Raw genomic sequence first — 22,997 nt, forward strand, 5'->3', positions numbered from 1 at the left:
ATTGATGTGAGCAAAGAGAGCTTTGCCCCGGGAAAGTCAACCAATCATTTTTCAGATTGGCTCTCACCCTCCGAGGAGTTGGGTTTAGTCATCCTTTTATCCTAACATTCTATTCTTGTCGCTTTCTTTCCCTACTTTGCCTTCCCCTTTTTTCCGTTTCTTTCCTTTTCCCTTTTTCTCTCTCGTTCGTTCATCTTTTCAATCTGTCCGTCTTCGTTTACTGTTTGTTTTTTCTTCTAAAACAGGCTCTCCAGGTACTTCCTCGCGCTGTACCTTACACAAGATTAAAAAACAAGAAGGCATTTGTAATAAAAGTCACTTATTAGCATGCAAAGATTTGGACTCGAAGGTGTTACAGCCATAATGTCACTCTGATATACTGCACCAGTGTCTTATCCACACTCAGATGTATACACTCCACTTGCACAAGCGTTCAAGCATGCAGCGTATGCATGTACGGCACAATCACAGACACAGACCGTTGGACCAAATCAAATCTTTAGAAAAATTCCATATCAATCTTTTCTCTTTTTTTTTCCCAAGCTAAAACGCTCAGATTGCTCAAATTTTTTGAGTGCTTCAGTGGGACGTGAGAGGCATCTCAACACCACGATGGTGGGCAGAAGATTTTCTACACGGTTCGCAATTTAGATGTGAATCATCTCTGTGTACTGTACTGCAATATGGCTATTAATAAAATGAAATGCATCAGTTTTTACTGTGCTTTCTAACACCACGCTCCACATGGAACCTGTTGCTTATTTATCCCAGGGTAAAGCACCATTAAGGCTGCACCCCTCGAACATTATTCCTGTTTAATTGGGTAGTCGAGGGAAAAAACGGGGATCCTCGTTCTAAACATCACACCTGCAGATTGTTGTTTTCTTTCCTTCAGGAGTAACACAACATGAGAAGAAGGAACAATCTTTAGAAACGTTAGATATACAGACACTTTCATGTAGATCTGGTACTGTTTTTGAACCTAACCGGAGGGTACAACTGAAGATCTAAATTAATTTCCAAGGGACCCCCAAAGTTGATAACAGTGAATGATGTAAGGCTCTTTGTAATAACACGGCTAATGGCTCATGCTCCTGGAAGCGCTGACGCATATCTGTTTTTTTGTACCTTTAGCATCCTGTGAGAGGTTCACCGCTACAATGATACACATTTACATTCTCATGAATACACATAAGGCTTTTGTATTTTGTACTGTAGGGTAAACGCATCCACACACAGAGACGTCTCCCGAGAGTCAACCTTGTCTATTTACCAACTACAACATCAAAATGCCTGAAAACTCGCCAAAATGTGTCAACAGTAATTAAATCACTTCTTAAATATGAGCTCTCAAAAGACGATTCTTTATCCAAATGTGCTTCTTTTTTCTCCGTCAGCTGTCTCAAGGTCAGTTTTTGTGGCCTTGTCAGATTTTGTAAACAGTAAAACATGGTTTTGAATTCATTAAGTGACCGGAGTTAAACACAACCTGACATGCTTCTAGTGTACTTGTTCTTTTATTTACATCGACAGTAGGTGTATATTTTATCTACTTTTGTGTTTTTCATGCATCACATCATGATTTTGTCATTTAAAATAATAACACCACCACCACAACTTTTTATCAGAAAGTGAACTTATTTTGCTTGTTTCTTCTTTTTTCCCTTGAAATGTACGAACTGGTTTTATTTGTGTTTTTTTTTAATTGTCCTCATATTCATATATTGATGCTTTGGCAAAACTGTGTTCTTGAAATGTTCATGTCAATAAAGCCTTTAAATTAAATTGAATTGTTCGATAGGAGTCCTGACAAGTTTTTTTTTTAAAGCGGCTATAACTGATATCTTTACGATAATAATGTATCAAATGACGACGTAAAGTAAACATGAAAAGGTTAGCTGCTAACGATAAACTTTCAGAGACGTATAACCAAAAACTGCAGCTTCCCTCGACTTTACGCAGCATGAGAAGGTTTCAGCTCATTGCGTTACTATAATTTTACCGGTTTGGTTCCCTCTCACCATCCTCATATTGTTTTTGGATGCAGCAGCCAGTTTATTTATGATGAAAAAGCCGACTGTACACTGCTAACTCTGCTCCAAACCCAACCCGGCACAGTAAGCGACTAGCTGGTGAACACAGGAGCACTTTGCGGCTATACAACCAGATATTTTAAGAAGTTAGTAGAGCCAGAGAATAGAGCTCAAAGAGAGCTAATATTTAATTCATGTTAACCAAGTGAATGATTATGTTACTGCATAACTGCTGAATGTGTAATTAAGCAGCTGTTTGCTTAAAAGTTTGCCATTTAAAATGTTGCTTTGGATTTCTCCCTTGTGAAATAACAACTGTTCATGAAAACAAGCTGCCGTGTTCATGATGTTTCTTCAGTCTCAGTATGTGATATTTGTACATATGTACGTGACAATAAAGTGTTTTCTGGTTCTCACAGATTTATGTTAAGCATGTGAAATATTTCCAATTTTGAAGCACATAATAAATATGCAGCAGAGACGATGAGGCTTCAGCTACTTAAGGCGCAGCCATGTTTTTATATATTTCCAGTGGTTTTGAAAATGTGCACATCACATAGAGGGGACCACCCTGGTGGAGTTCTGCACTCCCCTAGTGCCCTTCTAGCTTGTATGTGTGCCTAAATCTGTATCAACAGCAGCCTCCGAGGTCAGACTGTAACACAGGGATGCAGTATAATGATGTGAAATAGATCAAATGTGAAGAGAGCGATCAACAAAACAGATCAAAAGAAAGAAATGTAAAATCGACTGATTAACAGCCGTCTACATGCCAGTACAAGGGATAGACAAAAAGGTAAGCAACAAATATATTACTAGAGCTGCTCAGTTATTCAAAATATGATTTAAATCGCAATCGCAGAAGCTGCAATTTCTTGATAAAGGTAAAATAATTTACAAAAAAGCATTATGATAAAAGGTACTGTAGTGCTGCAGAGATGCCCTGCTCTAGAAATCTTGTCTCCAGATGTTAAAGAACATGTTTGTTGGTACAGACTCAACAAACGTCACATCATTATCATTTTAATATGTTTTTTTTTTTTTGTGAAAATGAAGATTGTGATGCAAAAATGATCATTCCAACTAGTGTGAATCATATCACAATCATAATATCTGTCAAAAAAATGCAGTATGACTTTTTTACCATATCACCATTAGTGCTTTGAATGAGAAGCAGAAGAAGTGGTTTGGAAGAGGAAGCGGGGTGAAAACGTAGAATACAGTGTGAAGAGCCAAGTCTACCAAATAATGCAGATCCATGGAGCCCCCCTAATGCATCCTGACCATTAAGAGACACCAAAAGCTGGCATATCAGTGTGACAAGTGCAAGCTGGGACACCATTGTTCACCTGACTACACCGCATTTTTACTGGCCTGTTCGTGCGAATGCAATTCTGGAGACACAAAAATAAAAACCTGTTTCATTTGGTGTTGAGCTCATTACATTCTCGACTTCATTAAGAGAAGGAAGACAAGACGCCAAGGGCAAGAACGAGTCACTCGAGTAATTTGACAAACACTGTTTTCTTTAAGTCAACTAGCTAATTAATGCCCGAGATTTCCAGCCCACAATGAAAACATTTCAGGTCAGTTGTAGACTATCACTTTTAATTTCATTTTCTTGTGATATGAGGGACAGAGATCATCAGCCAAGCACGAGAAAAAAAAAGATTGTCTTGTGTCCTTTGTTGAGCCAAGTATAATTTGGAAAAAACGCACCAGCGAAGATGTGGAAATGAAAATGAGCTTTTAACTCGAGTGTCACAGCACATCCGACACTTCTTTTTGTTTTCCTCGTAAGATTAAAGATTAATATATTCATGCATCCATTAGAAATTATCTGATGCAAACACCTGCAGAGAAAAGAAATACAGTATTGGTTTGCAAAATTTGCATAAATATCTTTAAGGCTTCGACAAGCAGCGAGGGCAAAATCAAGAAGTGGGTGGAGGGCTGAAAACACAACATCTTGATTATGGCTCTGTGAGGACGTCGCCTAAGTAGAGCACTTAGTAGAGGAGACAAACTGCTTTTAAGAGAAATGGCACGGTCGAAGAGAGGCCTTACTCTGTCCTCATCTTATCTGTGGACCAAATTGATTGTTTGTACTTTTGTGGGTGAAAACATACTCCGGGGATGCTGCTTTCATCAACTAAACCTCGGCGAAACGTCCCTTGTGCATTAGTCTGCTGTCTGTCTGTTTGCTTATCCTCCTGACTCTGGAGCTTTGGTCATATAGCCCTGATGCATTGCTCTTCAGAGGTCTCAGCAATCAATTCAGGCCATTATGGAGGGGGAAATTAATGAAATGGTCCGACCAGGAAAAGGGCTTCACTCCAAATAGAGCTCTATTGTGAGGAGGTTTTGTGGGCATGTTATGTCTCTCTGCTGCTAACAACAGTGCACAATAAACCGTACTGTTTGCCATTAGTGGAGGGGAAAAGATTGCTTCATTTCTTTTACGAAAGCTTGGGGTAAAAAAAGTCAATGAAATATGTTTAATGGACTGGGAATAGGAATATACACCGCACTTGGTCCATATTTTCCCCATCTGTGTTTTGACGTCACGGCACAATGCGCTGCGGTTCGCACTAAAAGGTGAAAAACAAGGAACGCAGCATTCAAGGACAAATCTGATGGAAGTCATTTAAATCTTTTGACACATTCGACAAACTTTTAGTCACATCCCGTGCAATTTAAAATTAATTTGATGCATTGGAAGCAGTGTGGAGAGCCAAAAATACAACATTAGCATTTTACTCTTAGAGGTTTATTTGTTCTGTTGCCACCCTCGTTCGCTCATATTTAGTGTTCGGAGGTTGAAGGTACAGCAGCATGACTACTTTTACTTTTTGCATGTAATTCTCTTATTCACCGAGGCATGGAACACGACAGAGATTGGAAATTTACCTGGGTGAAATATGATAATGTATCAGCAGGTTTTTGGTAGGTTTGAACACTTGTTAATGTTTTTTTGGAGAACATTGAGCAGGAACACGGTTCAGACTTTTCTTCCAGTCTCCTCTGTTCCTTCGCAGCTTTGGCTGCTAATGGCTTGCCTTCTGCCCAAGGGGGTCTGAGCTGGAGCCAAAGGCGTTAGTGGGTCCAAATTGAGACTTTGGAAGAGAAAAACCCTCCACCTAAAATTACCCACTTGACTGCCAGAAGTGCTGTGAGACTCGGAGATCATGATGTGCGTGTGTCACACATAGCCCCATTTTGCAATTTTCCCACATCATTCAATTTTCCCACATCACGCATTTGCATTTGACATAATGTGTAGAGGAAGAGACTGGCTACCCTTTTAAGGTTTAGTCAACCGTTTAGGTTGAAATTGCGTTTCTACTGTAAACCATGCCTACTCTGTCTTGCCGGTTAGATGGAAACAAAGACTGCCAGGATTATGTTCAGTGGGAACTTTTAGAGGGAACAAAGATCTACAATCTTGGATGCATGAGTGAGTCCTAGAACCTGGAAATAAGTTCACATTTTTGCAGTTCCCCAATCTCAAAGTTTAAAAGTTTAATGTATTGAATTTTTTGTTCTTCAACATAGAGTCGATCAGTAAATAACCCATGTCTGATTCTTAAAGGGAGTACGCATCTTTAAAGTAGACCTTTTATGCTTTTTTTATTTCATTCCCTTTCCTTCAGCGTTTTATATCTTATATATTCTTGTGCCTATAAAAACATAAAAGTCTGCACCAACAGAAGCTCCTCTCTCCCATAGAAAACACTGCTCCTGAAATGCCTCATCAGTAGTCCCGCCTTTAATTCTCTGACTGTTTGACTATGTCACCACGTCACACATTTGCATAATTTATGCCCAGCGGCTCGTTTGGAACGTAGGAGTTGATTCAGCACAGCTGCGATGTTGTTGTTCGTAGTGCTGGCTCAGGCATGTGTGAACTAACCAATCAGAGGAGACCTGGTATTAGGGAGGGGGGCCTTAAAGAGACAGGAGCTAAAACACAGCGTTTCAGACGGAGGGGGAATACTGTGCTGCTGCACTGGACAGTATGAGAGCACTCATACGAGCAGTAAAGCATGTAAACCTATTCTAGTAGTAACCAAACAAGATTCTTCTGGTCAGGATTGCCAGATTCAATGATTTTCAGACTGGTCTGTTAAAAATTGTTTTGACTACTTTCTGTATCATGCAGGTGGTTTCCCCCCTGACAAAAAGGTATAGACACACTCCATCGAAATGTCCCATTCTCCTCTCCAGGTATTTGAGTCAGACTGACAGGGCACTGAGTTCAACTGGAATGACATCCAGTGACTTATATCTGATGATCCACAAAACCAAATGTCACCTCAATTCATTACAATGAGGCTGAACTTCTCTTGCAAAGTGATAAAAGCCTTGTGAAAACTTACATCTGTTCATATAAGCGATGACCTTTTACGTTTACCGTTACGTGATCTGAAAGACCTCGTTCACATCATTTTTCATTAATTCAAAGGTCTCATATGAGGCTAATTTTTAGGTTCATACTTTTATTTTGGGCGTCCGCAAGAAAGTGTTTCCATGTTTCAATTTCCCACTGCTGCAGAACCGTCTTTTTGCCCTCTGTCCGAAAGCTCTGTTTCAGTGCCTGTTTCTTTAAGGACCCCCTCCTGAAAAGCCCAGTCTGCTCTGATTGGTCAGCTCTCACGGGCCTGAGCAGGCACCGTTCCACCATGTTTCACCACCTCTGTTGGTGTTTTTGCAACCACTGCTATGCTGGGGGCGTGGCTGAGGACTCCAACTGTGTAGTTGTGACATCACAATGTTACGGAGGTCCTGACTGCTCATTTGAGGGCACTGTTTCTTAAAACACGCTCTGTGCATTTCTGCATGGATTAAGCATTTTAAATCAATTCGAAGTATTTATACAGCACCTGCATCATAATAAAAACAACATATGGAAATCTCATCTTCTATGATATAAGACCTTTGAGTTCACCTAATTAAAATAATAAAACAGAAAACCAGCCAAACTTTGTTTCTCATCTTGATTTGTGTGCAGCCTCAGAGCATAACAGAGTTCTGAGCAGCAGAAATCCTTCCCACCACGGGAAAAACCCCTGAACTACGTTACATATGGCAACACACGTTGGGTGTTCAAAGTGCTGACTTTCACCAGACTCCCACATGTGGTTCGGTTTAGACAACAAAAGCCTTTTTGTTAGGGTTTGGAAGGATCACGTCTTTCATAAATATTAATAAAAACAACATATTTCAAATCACTGATGTCTTTTCCGATACTTACCCGAGATAATTACCTCTCTAAAGTTAGAGGACGCATGCCTGAGCCAGCACCGCTAACAACATCAGAGCAGCTGTGCTAAATCAATTCTTGCGTGCCAAACTATCTGCAAGCTCATAAATAAGGCAAAGGTGTGACATGGTGACGTATTGTGACGTCACAAAGTCACGGAATTAAAGGCGGGACTACTGACGAGGCGTTTCAGGAGCAGTGTTTTCTGTGGGAGAGAGGAGCTCCTGTTGGTGCGGACTTTTACCTTGAATTAAAAAATCTTTTACGTGCACAAGACCCAATATAAAACACCAAAAAGATATTAGATATAATACGAAAAGAAAAAACATTGTCAGTTAACACGTTGATGAAGGTTCTCAGTCATCCAGGTCATGGTAAATCTAAGTGCTGTATCGTAGGCAACTGGACATGTTTCAGTTTCCTGAAGATGTTTCACATCTAATCCAAGAGGCTTCTTCAGCTCTAACTAAGTGGAGGGGAGTTGGCTGGCTTTTAAACTCTGTGTGGGAGTGTCCTTGCAGAGGCGTTAGGGGCACTTGTGGGTCGTTGACTCAACCGGCCTTCATGTGGGTTGCTAAGGCTAGGTGAGCCCAGGTGTGAGTAGCTGTTTAGCTGCCTGGGGAGGGAACTCACTACTACATTGTAGGCGGGTGATAAGTATTGTCTCAGGCCTCTGTTCAAAGACGGTCGTTCCAGTTGTTTGTCCTCAGAGGAATGATTTTTCTCCTCCAGTTTACATTTCACAGGTGCGTTTAGTATGATCACTGTGCAACTTACCAGATACACTAATTAACAATGTCTCCTTTAAATATTAGGTTTCCTTCTAAATGTATTTGCAGCGGCAGATACGTTGTATATATACCATTTCTATGAGACAGGGTTGATCATGTTGGTCACACTAGGTCAGTATTGGCTTATTGGTAATCATAAAGGGTTTATTTAATTAAATGGTCATTGGAAAAAAATATGCTATGTATCCTTTTAATAGTTTTGTTGTATTAGCAGGTACTAATAAAGTCAGAAAGGATATGTGGAACAAAGGACTGATAGTTTGGCATTATGAGAGAATGGGAACAGAAAACTAAGGCTTAGGAAAGATATTCAGTGGAGCCTAGAAAGTAATTATGCTATAATAATCTTTCACAGTTTTAATATGCTCCCAATACTGCGAGGGTCAGTAAGATAACTGTTTCCTAGTACTGTACCCCAAAGGTACCCATTATTTAGCAAAATGTATATTAGAGTAGAGCTGCAACCATTAATGGATTAGTTGTCAACACTTAAATTAAATCGGCAACTATTTCGGTGATTAATGATGATTGAAATGTGATTTTTCTTTTTACTCTTCTATGACAGCAAACAGAAAATCTTTGGGTTGTGGACAGAATAAGACATTTGAGTATGTCAGCTTGGGATTTGGGAAAGACTGATCGACATTTTGCACCATTTTCTGACAACAACTAATTGATTAATTGAGAATGTAATCAGCAAATGATTATTATCCGACTGATTCGCCCTTGATTACCACAGTAGTTGTTTACTTTCTCTGTTCAATTAAGTATGAGGAGTATTTTTGCTGTTTTTCTTGGTTTCTCGGTCTGTTTGGTTATGAAAAGTTGTTAATATCATCTTAAAGTTACCAATTTTCAATCATATTACATTCACAGACTGGCTGAATCTTGTTTTGCCACACCCGGTTTATTTTATTTGACAGCTGCAGAAGTCTAACTACACTTTTCTATAATGTTTCCAGAACATCGTGTAATATGAATTTCTACTACCTCTTTGTGGAAAATCGAACCTCTGAAAGGAACGGCGAGAATATACAGCGAAGAAGAATCAACATGAATTGGGATTCAATCAAAGGTGGTGATGAACAGCACAATTTTACCATCGGAGAGTGTCAGGTAGAGAAGAACGCCAGGAAATCAGGAAATTAAAGCCTACAGAGGGTGTGTGAGATGGTAGCAAATAAAGCCAGAACACAATTAGATGTTATTTCAAAAATCGATATTCGGTTGTTTAAATAATTTGTCGTCTCGTGACATTCTTATTGATGTCAATTCACATCCGCTCCAATACAATCATTAACTCATGTTAATGATGTGTGGTTTCCGCCAGGTCTTGAGCCTGCAAAGGTTTTGATGAATCTGTTGTCATTATTTCTGAATAACTGCCATCATTTTGTCCATATTTATGTGTCAATTTATGTTGCTTCTGATTTCGACTATAACTCAGCTTTATTTGCTCAAAGCAAAAAGCGACCAGTCATTTTAAAAGGATTTGTTCCAGGATACCCATTGAGTGAGTATTCTGTATGTGTCATTTTGTGTTTGGAAGTTTTCCATCATCGCCATTGATTGCACAGTGTGTGCGTGTGGTGCTTTGGTTGGGGTTTTTTTCTATCTCGCTAGATAGGAAAAACCATTTCCTACCGCTACTAATACATTCCTGTCACTGTAAACTGCCAAGTCCAACCATTATTTAAGCCGACTGCCACCTGAGCAATCCCAGCCATCTTTAAACATGATAGTAACTGCTGTGTTGCTTGAGGCAATATGATGCTTCAAGGCCCAGCGAGGCTCAACGCATAACGTTTCCAAACCGCGGTCACTTGGTTTGCCTGAGATTAGGAGTGAAGAAACTAAAGAATTAAACAAAATCAGCCGTGACCTTTGGGCATTAAAAAAAACTTCTTGTGTTAACTCTACCTCCATGATGATTAATTAAGAAGTCGTCTCCCAATTTGAATTTCAATTTTTTTGATTTTCCTAATCAGAAAACGCATAAATTTATTTCTGTAACCAAATCACAACTAAAGTATGTGTCCCGCACACTGCGACGGTTATTAAACTAATTAATCACATGCAAACCTGTCAAATATGATTCTGCACCCGCTTTGTCACTTTGATTAAAATTGAAACATGAGCGTGTATGAGCGTGCGTGTGTTTAAAAGACAAAGTGATAGCAGGCAGAGAGGAACAAAGGCAGCGACTGCGTGCTTGCAACATACAAGTGATGGCAGGCCTTTACTTGCTGCTCAAAATGCACTTTGTGAGGCAAAAACTGCAGCGCAACTGCTGAGGAAGTGCCGTGAGCCTATGTTGATGTGATGCATTATGGTCCCCGAGCACAAATGATTCATGAAAAAAAGGGCACATGTGTCATTTGAGGAGTAAGAACTGGGATTTCACTGAATTATTACTACAGAGAGGGTGAAACTTGTATCCGGTGCGCCATAAAATAAAACTGAAGCATAAAATAAGAGAAGTAACAATGGGGAATGCTGCTTTTTATTCTCAAAGAAAGCCTTTAAAAATTGCCAGGCTCCTGAGCAATTGTTTTTTTTTCTTTGCTTGCACATACAGGATGGCTGCGCTTTCTATCAGCATCTAACAATCACGTCAATGGACAGTGCACCCCTTAAGGCTCGAGACAGGCCGGATTAATGGACAGACTTATGGTGCTGACACCCCGGGGGGACGAGCACATAAAGGACGGAAAGTGTCTGGGAGAAAGAAAATAACCTTCATGTTTGTTTTTTCATTGACGACAGCTTTAAAATCAATTTTTAGTCAAAAATCTGGATCTTAACTGACCATAAATTGAATAAGATGGAGAGTAGGGCTTTAAAATAGTATCGCAATATTTTAAGTCTGTATCATGATACACAATATATAGTGATATTTTGAAATCTCCTCAAAAGCAAAATATAAGGATATTTTTGACCTAATACTTAAATATTGTGACAATACTATAGGGATGATCCCAACTTTTGATGAATAAAGAAGTGGAACAGTCTGGTAAGTTCAGAAAATGACATCACTTTACTGTAATGCAGCCTTTAAAACCAAGACAACACTTATCACAACAGAAAGATATCCAAAATCTAAGATGATAAACAGTCTCATAACACCAAAGCGATAAACAGTATATGGTATATATTGCCCAACCCTAATGGAGTGTCGCTAATTATATACACAAAAACTCCAGACAAGGCTCATCTGAATTAAATGTTTCCAAATGTTGATGTGCAGCAGAGTATCCTAACACAAACTGTGCCACAGGAGAGACGCAATTTGTACTGAAATGTTAAAACATGAACCGCTTTTGATTTTCATCAAATGTAGTGTGGATCAAAATCCCCTTAGTTAGCAGCCAGGGGCCGGAGGATGATGAAAAGTGCACGGATAAAAGGTTTTAACAAGGTCACACGTCGGCCTCTTTGACTGAGCACCGTGTGACTTTTTTTTTTTTAAAAGGGTGCCTACCCCAAATTATAAGAGCAAGTGCAGCTGTGTGTGTGTGTATGTGTGTGTGTGTGTGTATGTGTGTGGAATATGAAAGACAAATGTGGGAAATGATCAGAAAAACAAAACCACACTGAAACTTTCTCCTGTTTTATATCTGAACGTCTCGACAGAGGCAGCTTTTTAATGCACTTTTTCATCATCCGGTGACACCCTCAAACTCCGGTCGAACACCTCCGTGTATTGGGAAACCATTCCATTTGATTTTATGGATCAAGGAGTTTGTATGCAACCAGCTCTGGCATGTTAAATGGAATGGCTGTCTATCTAATGAACCGGTTTTAAACACAAGTGTCCCCCAGGGCCGTGCCATTTCCTCTTTTATATTGTCTATTTATGCCGATGAGATTATGTGCAACAATAACTGCCTCGTTCAGATTAGGCATGCGGACAACGCGGCCCAGGAGGCCAGTCTGATTCCCTGTCAGTGGCAGCAGAAAAAGACGACGTTACCGAGCTGACAGATTGGTTTTGACTCTCGCCACCTCAGACAAAACAAAAAACCAATGAGTTTTTTACTCCTTGGCCAAGAAGAGCAGCTGGCCTCATCAATGTCCAGCTCCTCCCCGAGCGAGCTCCTAACAGCAGGCCAGTGGAGAAGAACAGACCTTTATTCTCAGGGTACAGTAGGTGGACATTATTCACACCGACATACAGCATCATTCCTGCAGCAGCAGCTCAAGGGATGAGATGTCAATAACGACACTCATTAATTGTCCTCGCCTTCAACACACTGTCCTAGTTTGGTCAACTATCTGTGAGGAGCTTGCAAAAATGGTCAATCGGGAGCCTAAATTCATTCTGCTGCCAATAACTCCCTGGTCACCAGCTGGCTTGCACACTAAGACTTTTGCCTTCAGGGGGGTTGGAGGGAGGAAGAGGGGGGATCTGCATCCCATGAGTGTATGATGTGCTGCTATGACTGTTTAAAAAGATCACCAACACAGCACAAACACAGCTTGAACACCCATGTGAGGCAAAAGACTGAAATATTGATTTGCCATAGAGGACGTCCCCAGCCAAGTGTGTTTATCAGTATTTTTAATGAGTCTCGTTTCTATTTTTTGCTCATATTTATCGCCTACATCATTACAAATCATGAACCTGTGTTCAAATCCCCATTCACATTCAGGACAGTCTTAAGAAGCCCGAAACATGCACAGCCAATCAATACTACATGTAGTTAAGAAGCATGAATTTGAAAGGAATTCATGCAGTATATGTTTTATTCCCATGGTCGACTCCAATCAATGTTATCTCTCTTAAAGTCAGAGACCAGAGAGCTATGACTCCAGGCTTTGATGTCTCAGACAATCGCAGAAATCAAATAATAGTTGGGAGACTGATTTGTGGACAGATTTGAGGTTTTATACACGATGAAATTCTTTTATCACATCTGAACTCTGGAGATCCCCTGCTGGCGCTTGCACCATCACCTTCTACATCTCCCTCATTTCATTCACTATGAGGTTTTACATCTTGGCCAGATCACAGGCAAAGTCTCGAAGTGAATATTTGATAGAACTACTCTCGACCACAGGAATGAAGTAATTTTCCTTCAAACGTCCCCTTTAGATTGGATTTATTATCAGTCATTTACATCTGATATCGCCTGAGCTCTAACACCCAGTCATAAAATGCCATCAATTTAGACTCTGCAGTCCCAGTCGTACTTTTGGGACGGCAGACGGGGGGCTCAGACTGTATAAATCTCAGATGTTGACTGGCTGCAGTGACAAGCCCATCAGTGATGATCCAGTGAACAGTGTCCTGCAGTACAAAAGGCCATCGTTGCTGAAGACGTCTCGAACCAACATCATATTTCACGATACATCCCACAAATCAGATTTTATTAGGTGCATTCCCGCTTTATTTCCGTCCACCGCTGTGCATCGAGACTGTGATGCCTTTAACGTTGTGACACATTTCACCAAACAAAAGATGAGAGAATACAAGTCGAGGTTGAATCATGTTACCCATCCTGTGAAACGTATCTGGATTTTTTTGGATAATGTATGAATGTTTGCAGTGTTTCTGGGACACAGAAATCTTCTGATGTGGTCCCAGATTAATGTTGCTGCCACACACCCTTTTTGCTCAGCATACTGAGGTGATCTGAATTACCTGAAGTAAGAAAAAAAAAAGAAAAGGCAGAGCAGCTCCCTTTTCTTCTGCGCAAGGTTGTTTGTAGTTTTTTCAGATCTTTGTGTCTGATAAACACCTTTTGCATGCTGCATATGTAAAGTAAGAGATAAAATCTCCACGGCTTTGTCTTTGTGGTGGTAAAACAGTGTTCAGCCACAAAGTGTGCTTGCAGCTGTGGTGCGTGTGTGTGTCTCTCTCTCTCTGTGTGTGTGTGTGTGTGTGTGAGGGGTGGGCTGCTGCAATCCCTTGCCATCCATTTAAGTTGTGCACATCCCCATCAACCTGCTCTGGCAACATTTTAACAACAAACACATGGCAGTGTTGTATTCATGCAGGCAATTAGACAAGTACCAACAAAAAGTGAGTCAAATGTCAAAGATAAAAGGGGTTGTTCGTTTGCCAAAAGGTCACACAGTGTCTCATCAGCGTCACATTAAGGGTCAGGTTGGACACATTCCCTTTTAATTGTAGCTACTGCACCTTCCTCGGAGACATCGCTTGATTGTTTCATAAATAATTAATGTGTTGTGATTGCTGCCAAAATGTCTGCACCTTCCCATATCTCAATTGTCAAATAAATTTACCTGCGGGAATAATTGCTAATTTCAAGTTCAGGTGGCAAACACTCAGCTGAAATAAATGACTGTACTCTAGTTTGAAAGAGCGAAGAGGGGAAATCCTGCGAGTGCACAATCAAACATCCATCAGGCGTCCGCGCGAGCAGCCGCGCATGCAGTCCGCATGCAGTCACAACCTCTGTGTGGCCAACAACGACAAACACAATCACGCATCTGAGAAGAGGGAAACGCATTTTGTTCAATTGAAGACTGTGTCGGTGATGAGATAATTAGTTTGTAGGAGAGGATCCCTCTCCTGCGCGCTGACACAGCTGTGCGTAAAAATGAGACTGATTCATGTAAATCTATTTAAAAATGCTCAAAAATATGCATTTCACACAGAAAATAAATCATGTGCATTGTAATCAGTGTGAGGGGAAATATTTAAAATAAACGATGTAGTGTTTTTGTGAAACTGTAAACTCACGCTGCTGTTGTGTCCGGACCAGTGCACCATCGCCTGGTTGTGTGCCGAGTCTCCCGACAGAGCAAAAGTGGAAGTGTCCAGGTGCGGCTCACTCTGCCTCGGGCTGGACCCTCTGGCTTCCTCCCCAGCGCGCCGGTACTCGGCTCTGGAGTTGGAAACACCTTGGACAGTCTCCACAAACCTCTCTCTCGACTGCGCTTCTCCACTTGTACTCCTATCCACGTTTTCGGCGTGTGTTGCGCCCGCGCTCCTTTTCGCCCTCTTCCTCGTGTCGGGAAAGGTGTTGTCAAACATTGTACGTCGCCTTTGGTCGTCCTCGAACATGTTACTATACTTTTCAGCAGGTATTTTTGGGTAGTTTGGTGCCGTTTTGACGCTGATCGGTGCCTGATTCCCAAGCCCACTCTCTGGTGCATGCTTGCCATTGCTCGGTTTCAGAGCACCTGCTTCTTCCGTCTCAAAAGCGCTAAAAACTTTTGTGCCATTGTCGACTTTTGATTTTCGGGTTACACCTGCCTCCAGCGGGGTTACCTCCAGGCGATAAAATCTGTCGTTCGCTCCGAGGGAACTTATTTCCGCTTGAGCCACAAACTTGGGTTGAAAGGGGTGCAGCAGCGACACGAAAGCCAAAAGAGAAAAACTCCAAAATGACCACAGTCCCATTGTGTTCCTCCAAACTGAAAAAAAAAAGGAAAAGATGTGGCAGAGCTATTCAACTTCTAAAAAAAATATTCAAGGTATCATCTTTACGAGCAAGAAGCCATTCAGCAGACCCGCTCACGTCCAGGAATTTGTCAAAGTGAGGGACCAGTTGGGGAGGCGCTGCGCATCAGGCGAACGCGCCGACGGAGAGTGACTGCAGGAACGGCTCGAGCTCATTGCTCATGAGAAAAATAAATAAAAAAAAACACCTAAAAAAAAAACGCTGAAATCGGTTTTGAAATTATTCTGTTATGCCTCACCTGTGAAGGCAGAGCTTTTATTCAGTTTATTCTCAGGTTATTTGTGTTCACCTGTAAAAGTCCCCCCCCCCCCCAAAAAAAATAAAATAAAATAAAACAGAGTCGGAGAGGTTGACAGCTGAAGTAATTTGTGCTTTTGCAGAACAGTGTTGTGTTCACACTGTGGCAACATCTTGTTTTTTTTAAACATCATTTGGTCGCATCAATCAACACCGGATTCACCTGTCAGCTGGCGTGCACGCGCGTGCGCATGCGTGTGAGTTGATTTGTTGGGGGGAATTCAGTTGGACTTCTGGATAAAGATCCAGGCGTGTTGCTGGTTAGGTTTTGATGTGCAGGGGAACAGAGGTGAAGTGTTTTTTTTCTCTCTCCAGTGACTGTTTCTGGTGACACTGAGACTTTTTTTTTTTTTTTTTTAATTAGGCCACTGTGCACCTCGCCTCAGGCCTTCTGCGGCACAACAGCCCAGGATACATGGAGAGCTTTGAACTCACACTATGATATGTTTGCTTGTAATCTTCATGACTTCTGACTCCACACAGGCAACACGCCTCCAACATCTCTGTGTTTAATCTTGCCACCTTCACCTTCTCTGTTGTTCATTCATTTTTTTTTTTTACTGTGAACGTGTGAAAAATCCAACTTTCCCCCGAATCAATATGCTATTTGAAAAGGTATTAGTCTCAATTAGTGGAGCTGAATGAATCCTGGAAGGTGATTCCTGCTTCCTGCTGACAGAGCTCTCGGTACAAATTGTATTTCTTTACACAAAATCTTATTTTTTTTTACTTAGAGAAGTTATCATGCTGCCTGGTGATAAGAAGCTAAAACACATATTAGATGTGTTTGTATCAGCTGCCAGAGGGAGAAGCATAAAGAGAAGGACTTCCATCTTCTTCAGGGACGAAAAAGGACATCAGGGTCACAAGAACTGGACACAGAATGAAACCAGATATTTTCTTAAAGGTGCAGTACGTAGTTTTGGGACAAAGGTTTTCATCGACTGATCTTTTTAATGCCGAAACAAACTAAATAAGCAAACTCTCTTTGTTTTCATGACTGAATAAACAAACTGACCTTAAAGGACAACTCATACTGTTTCACTTTGTTTATATGTGGCGGACCCTGCCACCTTTCTAGCTTTAAACAGTGTTCTGGGGACCTTTTTTCTACCTTAGTTTATTCACTTATTCAGCAATTACTGTTTTTTCTGCAAACCAATCCAGACCCCTGTGTCGAGTGTGAGACAAACTGTAAAAGTGAAGAGGGGGATATTACTTCGCTGCCGACCGTCCTGTCTCTTCATTTGATCGTAAACATCTGAAAACAGATACAATTTCAAAATTCATCTTCAGGACTTCAGCCTGTCACTGAGCTGTGGATGAACTATTCGCTTCAAAATGACACATCAGCTGAGCTGTAAAACATTGTGAAGCAGGGGGAATAAGAAAATTCATCGTCCTTGAAAGCTGCACAGCAAGATTTCAACGCGTACAGTGCAACAATCCAGTGGAAGGATTGACATTGATGTGAGTTCATTGCTGAGAACAGCACCCTCTGATCTTGCAGACTACCTCAGAAAGTGCAGTTGGAAAAAAAACAGCAATCAGAAGGTCAGCCAATGGTGCCATCCTCCTCAGAGAGCTCACTTCTCAGTCCCCTGTTTTTTATTCTGGCACAGCTGTACAAACAAATTCAGATTCATACAAGTGAGGGCTCCAGGCAGCAGGTGCTAGTGTTGCTACTCCGCCGCACGCCAGACAGCTCAGTCTCTCTACAGGCCATTCCCGCCAGAACGCCTCTGCAATGAGGGGGTAATTGGACTGATCACACTCTGTTTACCCATTATGCTGCTAAAATGAAGTGGGTTGTTCCCAAACACACTGTGACAGGCCGGGGAGGGAGGAGGAGCCTCTTCCATCAATGACACATCTTTTAATCTGTACTAACCTTGGGCCCCGGAGAGCATTGTGAGGATTTCTCGCTGTGTTCGTGCTCGTGCTTTGTGTTTGCGAGACGGAAATAAAAGGGAAAGAGACGTGTGTTTATATGTAAAGAAGTATCTGAGGGGGGAGAGTTTTAATGTGACTGCGCCTCACATCCTGCATGCGCTTAAACTATGACAGGGAATATTGCATATCTTCCTGGGTGGAGAACATCTCCGATTCTGCATAAATCTGAGCCCCAGTGAAAGAGAATAAGAGAAGAAGAGAGATGAGAGGACCAGACTGGAAAAGTGTGTACATCGGTGTAGCTCATTCAATTTTATGCGCTCTCCTCCCCAGTGTAGATCATTAGCAAGATTATCAGATGTAATCATCTCATTCTGGTGGCGCATAACTCAGACAGTCCCTGCAAACGGCACCATCGGCTCTCCTGTCTCTGCTGAAGACACGGAGCAAAACTCTAAAGCTTTCAGGACAAAATCCCATTTGTGCATCCGCTGTCTGCATCCCAAGCTTGTTAGTTCCAACACTTCAGTGATCCCGGCGGAGCGGACGCATAGGCAGTAGCAGGAACCATAATGGCCATCACCCAGACAGCTCACACTCGCACGCAGGAGATGAACAGCAAGGTGCACTCCCCGCTCAGCTATACCCATGCCATTAAAAAGAGAAACTTTCTTTTATTGCAGGTGGCAAAACACTTATTTTGTACCTCCTTCATCGTCTGGATGAAATAAAGGCATTTTAAAATCACAGTGGGAGGAGTAGTTTAGGACAGTTTACCGCCGCAATAAACTGGCCCTGTCGCTGAAAATACTGCTCTCCTCATTGGTGAGTCGCTGTGCTACTATTATCTCTTTGGTGCCTTTGTTCCTGAGCCTCTTCCTGCACATGATGAGCGCAGGGACGAGCCTGTCAAGATATCAATACAATTTGCTCGATGTCCCACAGCTGTAGCTCATGTTTCACACACAGATGTAACGTATCAGTCTGCAGGTTTCTCAGATGTGCTGGGTCAATTCTACATTCTGTTCTTTCATCCATCTTCTTCAACATGATTTGTATTATCTGAAGGATATTTCCAGTTCATTACAGCTTGATTTATCATAGTTTGTGTGTCTCTTTTTGTAATATTGTGCTCATCGACTCGCAGGCCTGCCGATGTGCCCTGTGGGAATTTGTTTCAGATAAAGAATTGTACAGTATTCAGCAGGGAGGGACAAATAAATAGTGGATCCCATTTGAATTTTGCATGAAATACACGTTTGTCGAATTTAAAAGATAACTTTGCAAGTCAGGAAAGTCAGTTTGTCATAAAGGGAGTGAAATAATAGTTTTGTGTAGAGCTGCTCAGTGAAGTACATTGTCTCGCTTCATAGACGTCACCAACACCGACATGGTTGTCATCTCTGCAAAGGAAGTATTAAGAAAAAGGTGAAAATCACAACAAGTCTGCTCATATTGACGACTGCAGTTATGTGAGAGGAGAGTTAATCAGACAAAATGACTTAATGACATACTTTCAAAGCCCTTTACTTCGACAGTTTTACGACGGTCTGTGACTTTCTTCTTCAAATCGACAAACATCCTATGTGTAATTTATGGCACAATTCAAACAGGATCCAAAAATGGTCCCATGGTGGTCCACCGGAAGGGGCGTGTCATCGCCTCTCTATATGGGAACACGGACATGTTCCTACTACAAAGTAAGATGGGATAAAAAACACAAGCACTCGTGATCAGACAACAGTTTGGGTAAAATATCCAAACCATTCTTTGGAGGTAAAATAACCTAGATTGTCCCTCTTTCCTAAGTATAATAGGCACAGAATAAAATGAACATATCAGTTTAAAACATTATATTGTAAACATTTCACTTGTTTTCCCTCCAGTGCAATCGCTGCTATTGAGCAGTTAGGCATTAATATAGTGACACGCAGATGAACTGACAAATGAACAAACTACTATTCAAATCAAGACCTTGTACATCTGTGGAACGACGTACTGTAGCTGCTCGTAAGTGAATCAGTATCTTTTGCTGCCTGTGACTTAGCTGCTTGACCTCTTGTGTGCTACCATAAATAAGAAGCATCTCGCATCCAGGAAATTATTTTCTTTCATTAACAGTGTACAACATGTCTGTGTGTGTGTGTGTGAGAGAGAGAGAGAGAGGGAGAGAGAGAGAGAGGCAATAGAAGAAAATGACAACTATAACTAAGGTAATGGCACAAAACACATCACTGACAAAAACTGGACTAAAATGTCTTCAGTTTTGATCAGATGAAAATCTAAATTTGTCTAAAACTTACCTGTCTTAATTTTTCTTAACTAGAGTAAATTTTTCATCAGACGACAAACTAAATCATTACATTTCCTGTCAAAGTACAGAAGCCCTAAAGGGCCATGCATTCATACATTTTATTTCCTCCATTTTCCCGTGATAACAAGTTAATTTCATTTGTTTTCTCGAGATTTCGAGTTATTATCTTGAAATAACAACTGCAGTTTTCCCGAGATAACGGGATAATTTTCTCGAGATCTCGAGATAACGAAACTTTGTTTTCCCGAGATAACGATATAATTAATTCAAGATCTCGAGATAATGACTGTGATATGATAGGCCTGAGATTATGGAGACGCCCGGGACCTCGTAGCTGGTCAGCTATGTAGTTAACGACGACATCAGGCTCACTTAGATTGCGCCGCTGATGTAGCTGAAGCCTTGCTAACCGTCTTTTTAGATTACGCACACTAATGTGTATATTATCTGTAATAGCAAGGCATAATGCTATTTCAGCCTGTGTCAGGCCTTGATGAAAAGATATGTGATGCGGTGATCGATATGCTCCTGCTCCTCTGACATTGCTACACTGAATGATGTTTCCTGCAATGATTTAATATACTACACTATCGTTTTGTTTTCTCAAGATCTCGAATTAATTATATCGTTATCTCGGGAAAACAAAGTTTCGTTATCTCGAGATCTCGAGAAAATTATCCCGTTATCTCGGGAAAACGGCAGTTGTTTTTTCGAGATAATAACTCGAGATCTCGAGATAACAAATGAAATTAACTCGTTATCACGGGAAAACGGAGGAAATAAAATGTATGAATGCATGGCCCTTTGGGGCTTCCGTATCAAAGCACACTTAGCAAAACAAATTATTCTTACGTTCAACAGCTTGTGCGATACGTTCTGCACTTCCAAGTAACTGTTTGCAGTTCACTTTAACACCATCGCAGACATTCACTAAAGGTTAAATATACAACATTCACTGCCACTACTCGAAGAAAGCAGCGTTTGAACACACGCTGCTCACCAAACTCAGACCACACTGTAACATTAGGCAGATATCTCAAATATGAATCAAGAGTTTGATACTACATAGCCTCGCTATACTGCATTTCTTACTTCAAATGATTTGAATCATATTTTCGTGTACTGTTCAGCTGTAAAGAGCTGAATGTTTGATCCGACGGCTGCTTTGTAACTTTCTTGAGCTTGTTGTTCAGGGGCGGATTATTGAAATGTGAGCCCCGGGCAAATGTCTGTTCAAGGTGGAGCTTTAATTCTACAGTAGCTAAATGAATAATAATGTGTCTTATGTTATATCTTTGAAGAGCACGTTTTGATTGGGCACTGTACTAGTTAATGAAATAATGATTGAACCAACAGACAAGGGTAGCAACGTTTAATCGACTAGTCAACTGATCGTGCACGTGCCGAGTAATCACCATTAGGATGAAAACTAATAAATCATGATCCTTCACAGGGCTGGTTTCTGAGCCGTTGTGAGTTTGCATATTCTCTCAGCATTACTCTCACATGTAAGTTGGGTGAAATTCATCCCTGAAATTGATCTACCCTCGGCAGGAATGTGTGTGATTATCTGTGTCTGTCAAAAATGTGCTGGACTGACAACCCTCACTGGCTGTTTTCCCTTCTTGTGCCGAACATATGCTGAAAAAAGGCAACAAATCCTAGGTAAGGCTGAGACGTAGGGGGAAAATGAGTCTTCAATTAAACCAAATCCGACAGAAAATATGCGAGAACATATGTGGCTCCAGATTATGTTTTTGAACACGTTTAATATGTCACCCCACACTCCGGCCAGCAATTACAACCAACAGATATATTATTGTACACAATTAAAAAGCTTGCCTGTTCATTTTCTAATGAACATGTTTGTTTAGTGCCACCAGAGAGCAAACACCATCTGTTATCAAACAGAAAATTCTTTGACCCACTTTGAGAAGATCTGTCTCTTAAAGGGAAATACCACTAATTTTATGCAGAAGGACATTGTGACTTGCATGCATAAATATTTAAACTCAAACCTCAGCCCAGTTGTTAGAATATGACACTATCTGTGTTTATCTTTATTTCCCCTCCTCGGGCCAAATCCAAGCTAAAGACACTCGTGTTCACACGTCATCTACTGAATGGAAACTATTTTTAATGTCAGACAGACAAAGTGAGCCTCTCTCCCATAGAAAGGGAAGCCAGGATTCAACCCAAAGAAATCTCAGATTTGATGCAGGGTAACAGTACATTTCATTTGTTTGCCTGTCGCTGTAACTTCCAGGAGAGAGTCAGAGCAAAAGAAGTCAGCCAATGTGACTAAATGCAACATGAATAAAACTACATTTCATCGTCACTCTCTGTCTGAGTCCGATGGATAATCATCAGCAACGGAGGCTGTTGAGAGGTCATCTTTTGTTTTCATTGTTTTTGATTGACAGATCTGCTGAAAGAAATTACACACTGAGCGTTTAAGAAGGAATTGCCCGTTCTCGATCCCAACATGTCAAATACAGCAGCCTGGAGTTTGGCCCAAAGCTTTTAAAATTTGACACCGCAGTTACCTCTTTAGCATTGCTTCCTAAAATGCCCCTCTAGTGCAGTAGTACAAAGAGTGAGAGAAGTTTTTTTGAATTTTTACTAGTTGCAAAGTTTTTCATCGTGGCAGTCGACTAGTCATTATGCAAAGAGAAGAGATCGACTGAACAATGAAAATGATATTTTGTGATGCAGAAGTTCAAGCATCCCACCGTGACACGTCACACGATGTAGGATCACATTTAAAAACACAACAAGAACTAAATCAATAGCAATTTGGTTATTTTCTCGCAAACAAAAGAATAAAATAACCAGTTGTCATCAAAGACATGCGGTCAGCCAGCGGCCAGGTAACCATGACGACAGACTATAGTCTCGCACTGCATATTTTGGCACCTTATATCTTTGTCTGGCACTAAAGTTATATTAAACAAAGAACAGAATTTTACATAA

The 22,997-nt window shown here is 41.0% G+C and overlaps 1 protein-coding gene across 1 annotated transcript in view; it reads right to left on the reverse strand.

The window, feature by feature from the left end:
• sorcs3b (sortilin related VPS10 domain containing receptor 3b) overlaps positions 1–15,547 on the reverse strand; it is a 47,671-nt gene extending 32,124 nt beyond the window's left edge. The window contains exon 1 of the mRNA XM_073481871.1: positions 14,797–15,547. Coding sequence (XP_073337972.1) covers positions 14,797–15,459 — 663 coding nt within the window. The 5' untranslated portion in view covers positions 15,460–15,547. The remainder of the gene's footprint in view (positions 1–14,796) is intronic.
• Positions 15,548–22,997: the final 7,450 nt, after the last annotated feature.

The sequence above is a fragment of the Pagrus major genome, chromosome 15 (assembly GCF_040436345.1).
Source record: "Pagrus major chromosome 15, Pma_NU_1.0".
In the NCBI taxonomy this organism is placed as follows: Eukaryota; Metazoa; Chordata; class Actinopteri; order Spariformes; family Sparidae; genus Pagrus; species Pagrus major.